The sequence below is a fragment of the Diaphorina citri genome, unplaced genomic scaffold (genome assembly GCF_000475195.1).
Source record: "Diaphorina citri unplaced genomic scaffold, Diaci psyllid genome assembly version 1.1 scaffold153, whole genome shotgun sequence".
Taxonomy (NCBI): Eukaryota; Metazoa; Arthropoda; class Insecta; order Hemiptera; family Psyllidae; genus Diaphorina; species Diaphorina citri.
In genome coordinates this window covers 64,362-75,953 of record NW_007377590.1, presented here as the reverse complement: position 1 = coordinate 75,953, position 11,592 = coordinate 64,362, and the positions used below count along the sequence as shown (strand labels likewise).

General features: G+C 39.4%; 1 protein-coding gene and 1 long non-coding RNA gene across 2 annotated transcripts in view; both read left to right on the top strand.

The window, feature by feature from the left end:
- Positions 1–11,027, top strand: part of LOC103505138 (kinetochore protein NDC80 homolog) — a 15,854-nt gene extending 4,827 nt beyond the window's left edge. Inside the window, exons 4-7 of the mRNA XM_017442282.1 lie at positions 8,449–8,573; positions 9,377–9,509; positions 10,072–10,277; positions 11,010–11,027. Coding sequence (XP_017297771.1) covers positions 8,449–8,573; positions 9,377–9,509; positions 10,072–10,277; positions 11,010–11,027 — 482 coding nt within the window. The remainder of the gene's footprint in view (positions 1–8,448; positions 8,574–9,376; positions 9,510–10,071; positions 10,278–11,009) is intronic.
- Positions 29–8,277, top strand: LOC108251858. The gene is made up of 3 exons (XR_001809389.2): positions 29–42; positions 843–933; positions 8,226–8,277. It is a non-coding gene; the product is annotated as an uncharacterized LOC108251858 (long non-coding RNA).
- Positions 11,028–11,592: the final 565 nt, after the last annotated feature.

Here is an 11,592-nt window from a genome sequence, read left to right as displayed (position 1 = left end):
AGCTGTTCTGAAGGAGATGAGGGTGATGACTTGGATTTTGCTGTAAGTTCTTTTAGGTTTGATAGAGAGAACTTGTGTGAGAAAAATTTAGGACATGAGGTACACAATCATAGAGTTCTTTGGAGGCAAGCAGTCCTGGTCGGCATGGGATTGACATATCCCTCATATGCCATTGGAGTGAGTGAGTATATGAGGTACACAAAAGAGCAGCCTGGAAGAGACTGACAAGAACAGCCGAACTTATTCTGGGTCTAACTTTATCCTAAACAGATAACGTTCGTTCTTGGAACTGTTGCCATCCTCCTGTCCTTTCTGCAATTTCGGAACAATAATAATCTCTGTTGTTTAAGTTTCCTCCCTCAAACCTCTTTGTTTATGTAAGCATTCAACATTATTATTATTATTTTACAACTATATTTCTTTTAGGTTTGATAGAGAGAACTTGTGTGAGAAAAATTTAGGACATGAGGTACACAATCATAGAGTTCTTTGGAGGCAAGCAGTCTGGTCGGCATGGGATTGACATATCCCTCATACCCCCATTGGAGTGAGTGAGTATATGAGGTACCTACACAAAAGAGCAGTCTGGAAGAGACTGACAAGAACAGCAGAACCTATTCTGGGTCTAACTTTATCCTGAACAGATAACGTTCGTTCTTGGAACTGTTGCCATCCTCCTGTCCTTTCTGCAATTTCGGAACAATATAATCTCTGTTGTTTAAGTTTCCTCCCTCAAACCTCTTTGTTTATGTAAGCATTCAAGATTCAACATTATTATTATTATTATTTTACGACTATACCACCTTAGTTTTATTTATGTGACTTTTCTCTTGGGTTTACAGATCCTAATACCACATGTGGCCAAATGTTACAACTACATGAGCAAAAATAAGAGCTGTGATCAGCTGAACGCAGAAGTCAGCATGGAACTAAGTAAGTTTGTTACTCGGTGCTTTGGTCAAACAGACTTTGCACAGTGGCCTTTGGAAACAGGTAGGTGACACATAACTTTTTCTCTGTGTCATTTTTGACTAAGAAATAGAAAGCAGACAAAATATGTTTATTTAAGTTTAAGTCTCTCTAATAAAATCAGGCTCTTAAGTTTAATACTGCTCTAATGGTACCAAGGTAATAGTAATAAGAAGAAGAATATAAAATAAAAAAAGACATGTTTTACTCTGTTTTTTAATTGAACTTTATGTTCCTCTTTTTTTCCCCGACAGGTAAAGAGTACAAGACGGATATTCGCAGTTATGGGTTCGATCTCAGGCAAACGCAGATTTTTTCAGCTCTTTTTTTTACCGCAAATAATTGATGAAACCAAAATTCTCGCCTGCGGCCGGTCCTAAAAATTTTAGTTTCTATAGCTCACAATTTTTGCCTGCGGCGTTGTTCTCATTCTTTTCGTGTTAACCTTCATCCCCCAGGATGTGTGAATGTGTAGACCGAAAAATTACAAAAAGATGCGGCGCAGTTATTTCATGTGCAAATGGAGGACTTAGTCTCTGACGAAGAGCACGAGAAGGTGGTGAAAACCCTGTGTCTTGCCCTGAAGAAAGTACGTCTCCCTCCCAGCCAGCTCCCACCATTTATCCATCAGCTTCTCATTCTCACCAAGAATAGAAACAGCAACCTTGTTATCTTGAAACTACGTGACTATCTTGTTGAAAATCTATACAGCAAACTAGAGAAGTCTAATGATTCAGAAGATACTATTGAGAGTGCCAGTGTGCCAGAGTCTGTGCCATGAAACTCAACCTACACACCCTCCTGCCCCTGACCTGTATGTGGATCGATGTCACCCTCTCTGACGAAGAGCACGAGAAGGTGGTGAAAACCCTGTGTCTTGCCCTGAAGAAAGTACGTCTCCCTCCCAGCCAGCTCCCACCATTCATCCATCAGCTTCTCATTCTCACCAAGAATAGAAACAGCAACCTTGTTATCTTGAAACTGCGTGACTATCTTGTTGAAAATCTATACAGCAAACTAGAGAAGTCTAACTGAACAGGCTTGGGAACATTACTTGAAGGAAAAAAAAAAATCTGTTACGCAGTGGGAATAGGGTGGAAAATCTTGAAAAAGTAGACTGTAAATTTGGAAAAAATGCACTGGAAAACCGAGAAAAGTCAGGGAATTTTATTTTTCCATTTTGGTAGATACCCTGATTAATCTTTTCATCATGTTTCTCTATTTTTGTCACACAGGTAGATTCAAGCATTCTCCAGTATAATCGAGAACTCTACGAGAATCTTAACACACTCCCTAACGCTCAGGACTATACCATTGGTACCAACATTCTCGATCCTCAAGTTATTGAGCAACACGCCAAGGTAATAATGGTTTATTTAATGTAACTTTTGGAAAAATTACTTAACTGTCAAATAATGTAACTTATGGAAAAGTGACTCGTTGGTCAATTTTCACATTTGTAAACAAACATGTAACTCTATAAGCAACCTCCGTAGCCTAGTGGGTATTACACGCCAGAGTCCCAATAAAAAATAATCAGATTTTGAAAGTTAGTCCGTTCTTCCTCTTGGCTCTTGACCCTTCATTTGTTAAAATGATACGAAAATAGAGTCGTCTTTTTCTTCGCCTTTTCCCATGTTCAGATGGGGTCGGCGTTTGTCGTCGGCCTCTCAATCTGCTTTAGGCTGATCGCTTTGAGGCCAACTGGTTTTGGCTAAACAAACGAAGGCTAAACAACAGAACAAAATATAAAGTAATTTATTTTAAATCCAATTATTTCAGGTGGAGCCTCTAGTGGCGGAATTGTCGGCCCGACCTGAAGAACTGGAGGAGAAGCTCGCCTCTGTACAGGCCAAGGTGGTTATACAAGATGGCGTCCTGAAGGCCATGAATGATTCCATGGTAGCGCTGAGCGAGAAGAATGTCCTCATGACAAACCGCATGAAGGATTTGAAGGCGGCTTTTGAAATGGTGAGATGGGTTGTTTATTATTTACCTGCCTCGGTGGTGTAGTGGTCAAGGCGCTGGCCTGTTAAGCATGAAGGCGTGGATTCAATCCCAGTCGAGGTATAAAAATTTATCCTCAATGTAATTTGAGAATTCGACCGACCACAGTAATAGGAGTAACCTGCTGCTGGAGTAAAGGGACTTTTCAGTCCTATACAAGCAATATAAATAAGCACTATTTATTATTGTTGTTGTTTTATCACTAAACTTGTTTCTAGGTTCGATTCCCGGTTTTCGGCTCTTTGCTTGGAGTTCAGGGTGCATAATTGAGTGGCTACTTTAATTGAGTAGCGACCAGTGGAGGAATTATCAGTATAAAAAGAAGACATTTAAATTCTGAAAAAAATGTTAATCCTCGACAATGCTGATCCTTTGTTGGAATCAAACCCAGCTCCCTGCTTATCAGGCAAGCGCCTTTGTACGCCACCTAGAATAGCTGGATATAAATTTATATCAGTGGAGGCATTATCAGTATAAAAAGAAGACATTTAAATTCTGAAAAAATGTTAATCCTCGACAATGCTGATCCTTTGTTGGAATCAAACCCACTCCCTGTTTATCAGGCAAGCGCCTCTGTACACCACCTAGAATACCTGGATATAAATTTATATGTTAAAGTGCTAAGGAAGTCACAACTTTTTAGATCTATTGTGACATTTACATCTTAATGGTTCGAATTTTTCTCTCTATTCCTCAGGAAATACAACGTTTAGAGGCAGATTTGAAGAGTGTGGAGAGAGAAATGGAAATCGTGACTATGAAGAAACCTAATGTGTTGGAAGTGGAGAAACAACTCAGCTTGAAAAGACAAGAGTAAGTATCGGTCAGCGACTTATTGTTGTTTATCAGCGACTTATTGTTATTGTTGTTTATCAGCGACTTATTGTTATTGTTGTGTTATCAGCGACTTATTGTTATTGTTGTTTACAAATCCGACCAAACAAAACGACCAGGGGTGGAAGGGCTCCTCCAGAAGAACCCTGCGATTTGAAGAGTGTGGAGAGAGAAATGGAAATCGTGACTATGAAGAAACCTAATGTGTTGGAAGTGGAGAAACAACTCAGCTTGAAGAGACAAGAGTAAGTATCGGTCAGCGACTTATTGTTGTTTATCAGCGACTTATTGTTGTTTACAAATCCGACCAAACGAAACGACCAGGGGTGGAAGGGCTCCTCCAGAAGAACCCTGCCACTTAAAGCCAAAAAAAATGCCTCGAGTGATTTGAAGAGTGTGGAGAGAGAAATGGAAATCGTGACTATGAAGAAACCTAATGTGTTGGAAGTGGAGAAACAACTCAGCTTGAAGAAACAAGAGTAAGTACTGGTCAGCGCAGTGGCGTAGCGTGGTCTAACTCCAAGTGTAAGGCGGACACCGGACACTAATTTCTATCACAATATTTATCTAATAAGAATACAATAATTATTTAAAATCAATATTTAAGGGTATTTGAGTGGAATTTTTGAGTGTAGGGCCGCCATACACGCCCTACATGGACGCTACGCCACTGGGTCAGCGACTTATTGTTATTGTTGTTTATCAGCGACTTATTGTTATTGTTGTTTACAAATCCGACCAAACGAAAAAACCAGGGGTGGAAGGGCTCCTCCAGAACCCTGCCACTTAAAGCAAAAAAAAAATGCCTCGAGTTGAAGGGAAGTGCGAGAAAAGTAAAACAACTTGTTCTAAGCTGACAGTCTAATTGAAGCACTACTAATTTTTTTTTTTTTTTTTTTTCTCAGAACAGAGATCTAACGAGCAGTTTGGTGAGGATAAACTGAAGGAGGGTGAGAAAGAATTGGAAGAGCTAGTCGGCAGTATAAGACAGCTAGGAACTCAGATAGAAGCCAAGGAGCGAGAACTTGAGGTAAGGATGAGAAAGAATTGGAAGAGCTGGTTGGCACTATAAGAGACACAATACTCGGACTTCCAATTTAAATGCTCGGTCAATACATCAGACTAGACTGTGCGTTTATTATTATTTTGGGTCTAGTGATGAAAATTTTACCCACCATTCGGCGACAAGCTACCCACCTGCTCACATTAACCGCACCTAGTGGGTAAAAGCCAGCAGCACGCGATTGTCCAGAAGGTCACCCATCCAGAAACCAATTACCAACGTTGCTCAACTTCAGTGGTGCATGGAACGTGCTGTTTGTGCTATTTCCGCTGAATGCTGGACTTCTGTAATATGTTTTGTGTTGAATTTCTATTGTAAGGCTCGTACCTTTTATTGGTCTGCACCTCAGAATAAGAATAACATAGAAGGAAGGTTTGGGTCTTTTGAAAATCCGCCCCGGGCGGGAATCGAACCCGCGGCCTAGCGCTTACAAGGCAGACGCACTACCAACTAAGCTAACTAGGCTGGCAGCTGACAGTCTAATTAAAGCACTACTTATACTTATTTTGTTTCCGTTTTCTCTTACAGGCTGGAAGCATTGGGACAGTTCAAACGGAAAAACGTAGAACTCTGGAAGCAAAAAATCCTGCACTTGGATAACGAATATAAGCGAATGGTTCAAGCAGCCGAGGTAAGTATCTGGTCTAGCTTAATTTTATACACAAAAAGCCCTCTCCCGAGGCCCAGGTGTAGGCTAGAACTCTGGAAGCAAAAAATCCTGCACTTGGATAACGAATATAAGCGAATGGTTCAAGCAGCCGAGGTAAGTATCTGGTCTAGCTTGATTTCATACATAAAAAGCCCTCTCCCGAGGCCCAGGTGTAGGGCCAACAGCCCTAAAGAATGTAAGCTTTTACGAAGTATCTTGTGTCCGCGATAGAAAGTCACGGGTTCGACACCCGCCCGGCCTATAAAGTTCCAACTTATTTTTTTTTCTTCTTCTTCTTCTTCTTCTTCTTCTTCTTCTTCTTTTCCCGAGTTTAAACGAGATCGGCGTTTTTCGTCAGCCTCTCAATCAGCCCTAGCTATGTAGATGATTGCTTTTAGCTGACATTTGGTTTTGGCTAGGAGAGTGAATGCCCTTCGTCACCCTAGCAAGCTGGCAGTTCTTCAAAGGGTTCTCTCTGCTTTTAAAGACCAAGCACAAGTCCTCACGATGGTTGACTGCGGTTCAGGACGAGCCAGCCAAATTAACATGGCTAGAGCTAGAGACCATCACCCCGGTGTATAGCAGATACAAAAAGACATCTTTTCTTTATTCTGCTATCGCCATTCGGCGAAAGCTAAAGCCGCTACAACAACATGCTGGTATACTCCCTGTTTAAAGTCCCCCAGCCAGACTAAGCTTGTCTACTCCATTTACTCCCCCTTTAACTAACTACTTTCCAGGAGGGCAAAGTAATTTTGAACAAAGAAGCTCCCAGTAGAGATATCCCTACTTCCAAGTTGGTCCATTTAGCCGACTAACATTACCTAGGTACCTATTCACTCCAGTCTTGAGGAATTCCAAATTAACTGAAAATCTGTTCAGTTTTTTTCTACATGTTGACAAGATGTTGTTATTAAGCTCCATTATATAGGTAACCAGATAATGGCTGAAAAAATAATTCCCCTCTCTTTGAATTTACAGCCGTACTAGCACCAACAAGAAGAAATCATTGATTCTTCAACCTGGATTCAGTCGTAATTCACGTTCCAACTCTGTGGACACATTGAATGATGTTGGTCATGAGAGGTCAAGGCATGATTCTAAAATGACCAATTCAATTTATTCGTCAGCAAAGAAACCAATGCAACGATCCAAAAGTCAAGCTAACCTGATGACTCCCAGTACTCCAGGAAATAATATGTCCTATCTCCCGCCTAGTATGGCACTGGGATCTGCTAGGTAAATATTCTTGTCAAAGTATTCTTTTGACAACCAGTAGAAAATAAAAAATGAAAATAATAAAATCATTCAGCAGTCTCAATAAAAATTAACTTAAAAATAAGTTTACCTTGGTTTTACAGATGGGTATACTATTTAGGTATATGAATTTTTTATGTTCTGTCGTCAGCAAAGAAACCAATGCAACGATCCAAAAGTCAAGCTAACCTGATGACTCCCAGTACTCCAGGAAATAATATGTCCTATCTCCCACCTAGTATGGCACTGGGATCTGCTAGGTAAATATTCTTGTCAAAGTATTCTTTTGACAACCAGTAGAAAATAAAAAAAAATAATAATAATAATAATAATAAAATCATTCAGTCTCAATAAAAATTAACTTAATAAGTTTACCTTGCTTTTAGAGATGGGTATACTATTTAGCTGATAAATGGAAACGTTAAAAATTAAATTGAATTTTTTTTATTATTATTATTAAATGAAGGGTAATCCACATTTAACTTTATACACTCATGGAGTAAAAAGTAAAACTGCCTTGTTTATCAATTTGGTGGCCCTGAAATAATAAGTTTATAATTGTTTCTCTTTCAGATCTAAAATGAGTACAGACAACCGTGAATCACGTATGAGTAGTATGGGTGCCCGCATATCAAAGAAGGATACTCGGCCAATCAATGATAAGATGTTCATTTTGGAAATGACAGAAAAGGTATTTTTTATTAGTAATGAGTGGTAATAATGTTGTGTTGAGTACAGACAACCGTGAATCACGTATGAGTAGTATGGGTGCCCGCATATCAAAGAAGGATACTCGGCCAATCAATGATAAGATGTTTATTGTAGAAATGACAGAAAAGGTATTTTTTATTAAGAAGTTGAAATAAGGGTGAGTGATGAGCAGATCACAGAAGCATTGCACACACAGCTCCGCCACCTCGATGATGGGCTGGGGAAGTAGCAAATCAAATAATAATTAGGTAGAGTCAATCGTACACCAGCATCGGTGGTGTAGTGATCAAGACGCTCGCTTGGTAAACAGGAGGGCGTGGGTTCGATCCCAACCGAGGTATGGAATTTTATCCTCATTTATCTACGTAAAAAGTTGTGAAAAATCCAAATCTGAGGTCAAAACTCCGAAAAAGTAAATTTAAAAGGTCGAAAATTCAAATTTTAATTGCTGCCGTTCTAATTAAAAAGTTCAAAGAGTTGTGACGTCAGACTTCACGTCAAAATGCGCAGAAACGCTTGCGCACCAAGGACACTCGCCTGGTAAACAGGAGGGCGTGGGTTCGATCCCAACCGAGGTATGGAATTTTATCCTCATTTATTTGAGAATTTGACCACATAATAATGGAGCTCTAAAGGCTAGGTGGCAGAGAACGCCTAAGGTGTTAACCTACCCTAGTGGTTGCCTTCCACTCAAGAGTCTATTATTATTAAAATTCCTTTTTTTATTATTTTCAGAACAGAGATCTAACGAGCAGTTTGGTGAGGATAAGCTGGAGGGCGTGGGTTCGATCCCAGCCGAGGTATGGAATTTTATCCTCATTTATTTGAGAATTTGACCACATAATAATGGAGCTCTAAAGGCTAGGTGGTAGAGAACGCCTAAGGTGTTAACCTAGCCTAGTGGTTGCCTTCCACTCAAGAGTCTATTATTATTAAAATTCCTTTTTTTTATTTTCAGAACAGAGATCTAACGAGCAGTTTGGTGAGGATAAGCTAAAGGAGGGTGAGAAAGAATTGGAAGAGCTGGTTGGCACTATAAGACAGCGGGGAACTCAGATAGAAGCCAAGGAGCGAGAGCTTGAGGTAAGGATGAGAAAGAATTGGAACTTCAAAGAAATCAAAATTCGAACCAAAATTTCAAGGAGTGAATCACCTCAAAATTAAAAGCATCTTAAGAAGAAAGTCCAAATTCTACATTGAAGAATTCAAAATTAAAACCAAAATTCAATGGAATGATAACCATCAAAATCCCATAGAGGAAAACGCAACGAAATTGAAACCAAAACCTAAATTAATCAGCAGAAGATTTCAAAATTTCACGGTATTTGAACTGCATGAAAAGTCAAAATTTAAAACCAAAATTCAACGAAGTAAAACCATCCAAATTCAATAAAGAATCGAAATTTCTGTGGAATGCAACGCAACGAAATTGAAACCAAAACCTAAATTAATCAGCAGAAGATTTCAAAATTTCACGGTATTTGAACTGCATGAAAAGTCAAAATTGAAAACCAAAATTCAACGAAGTAAAACCATCCAAATTCAATAAAGAATCGAAATTTCTGTGGAATGCAAATCTTCAAAGTCCAACAAAAATCGAAAGTCAACAAGGTAAAACGTATCCAAATTCAACAGAGAATTTGAAAAGTGTCTTTCGTTTTGGTCCCAGGAAATTATTCATGGTCCGGCACTGGTACCAAATCAGCTGATATATAACCTTCGATTTGAAAAGTGTCTTTCGTTTTGGTCCTAATTCTAAACCTTCCTTCTATGTTATTCTTATTCTGAGGTCTGCACCATCCAACAGTAGAAATTTAATAAATATGCAAACTACCACCATCACAATCACCAAAGAAACCCATTTCAAAACGTTTTGTGTATTTCAGATGATGGAGAACGCAGTGGCAATGCTAACCAAGGATGTTCAGGAACAAGATGTCTACCTTGTACAGACCCAGGAGTATATTGAGAATGTGAGAAGTCAGAACGATAGAGTTGCTCAGGAATTGAACAAAACAGGTAAACAAAATGTTGAGAAATAAGTGACATCGAAACTTTAGTTTGGAAGGTCTTTTTTTCTGACAAAATTCCTGTGTACGGAGTCCAGTAGGTAGGACTATTGCACCCTAGCTTGGAGGGTAAATATTGAGAATGTGAGAAGTCAGAACGATAGAGTTGCTCAGGAATTGAACAAAACAGGTAAACAAAATGTTGAGAAATAAGTGACATCAAAACTTTGGAAACCAGCCTGGTTAGTTTGGAAGCTCTTTTTTCTGACAAAATTCCTGTGTATTTAGTCCAGTATGTAGGACTATTGCACCCTAGCTTGGAGGGTAGCGCGTCTGCCTTGTAAGCGCTAGGCCACGGGTTCGATTCCCGGGGCGAATTTCATCCAGAACGGATAATGTTCGTTCTCCGAACAAACGCGCGGCTGGCTTTCTCCTATCCTGTGTTCCATCTCTCTTCGATTTCGGGACGATAAGACCTTGGCAGTTACAGTTCCCTCTATCAAACCTCTTGAAAAAGGGAAGAAGAGCTTAGTGAGTACCTAGTTTTTTTTTTCCACATCTTTGCTTTACAGACGGCAAAATCGATGAACATTCGAAGGATATTCAGTATTTGAACACGGTCGTCAGAACACAAGAGCTCAGTCTAGAAGACAAGGAGAAGCTGGCACATGAGAGAAGCGAGATTATGCGCGAGATAAACCTACTGGAAGCTCAGATCAACACTTTCAACGATATCCTGTACATGGAACAGATGGAGTTGTCAAAGCAGAGAAACAAGGTTAGAATAATAATAAATTTTCTCGCAAAAATTTTGCGAGAAAATTTAACCCTTAAGATCAACACTTTCAACGATATCCTGTACATGGAACAGATGGAGTTGTCAAAGCAGAGAAACAAGGTTAGAATAATAATAAATTTTCTAGCAAAAATTTTGCGAGAAAATTTAACCTTTACATCATTCCTAGAACCCTTACATGTACACCGATTGATTTCTCGTGAAAAGTTATAGGTCGACCCCATCTGAACATGGGAAAAGGCGAGGAAGAAAAAGATAGAGGGAACTGACACAGCGAAGGTCTTATTTTCCCAAAATCGAAAAGAGGCTGATAATAGAAGAGCCAAGCCGTTCCGAGAACGAACCTTGACTCTGTAGAATAAAGTTCGGCCGGGTGGTAATAAAACCGCGACCAAGCTCAAGGCAGACGCTCTACTCTCCAAGCTAAGTAGGCTGATTTTGACAGGTAGTCGTAACCTAGCTACCTATTCAATGAAACCTACATTGTAATCTACAGACATGTAGGTACTTGAGGGTTCAAATTTCGAATCACAGCAGTGTCATGGGAAAATCAAGTTCGAAGAAAAGCGATTTGTAATTTTCGGAAGGGGAAAAAAAGCAAACGGGAAACGGTCGTGTATACGCGCCCTAAGCGCACAGAGAAAAATCGACGCGATTTTAAATTTGGCGGGCTGTTTTTGTTGATAAAAAAATTTGAATTTTTTTGAACGTTAGTTGAGCAAAAAGTTGTGAATTTTTTATAAAAAGGTGTAATTTAGGTACCAATAAAATTGAATAATTTTGTGGAATTTGATGTTCTACAATAATCCCAGACCTGAGTTTGACAAGTAGAAGGTCTTCCCAGCTTGGAATCTTGCACATTCTGTCTAGAAACTTCAAAAAAGTTGTCTGACACTTGCCAGGATAAATCCTGTGGTATAAAAGATAAAAGGATTGTTCCACCGGATAAGGCATACCATCAATCTGGTAAGTAATTTGACTCATATCTCTGATCTTAAACCAAACTGGCTAGCTGAGTAGATGGAGATTACCATCAAAGGGTTTATCATGCTTCTAAAGAAAAGCACAGGTTCTCATGCTTCCCAGCTTGGAATCTTGCACATTCTGTCTAGAAACTTCAAAAAAGTTGTCTGGCACTTGCCAGGATGAATCCTGTGGTGTAAAAGAATAAAAGGATTGTTCCACTGGATAAGGCATACCATCAATCTGGTAAGTAATTTGACTCATATCTCTGATCTTAAACCAAACTGGCTAGCTGAGTAGATAGTAGATGGTGATTACCATTCAAGGGTTTATC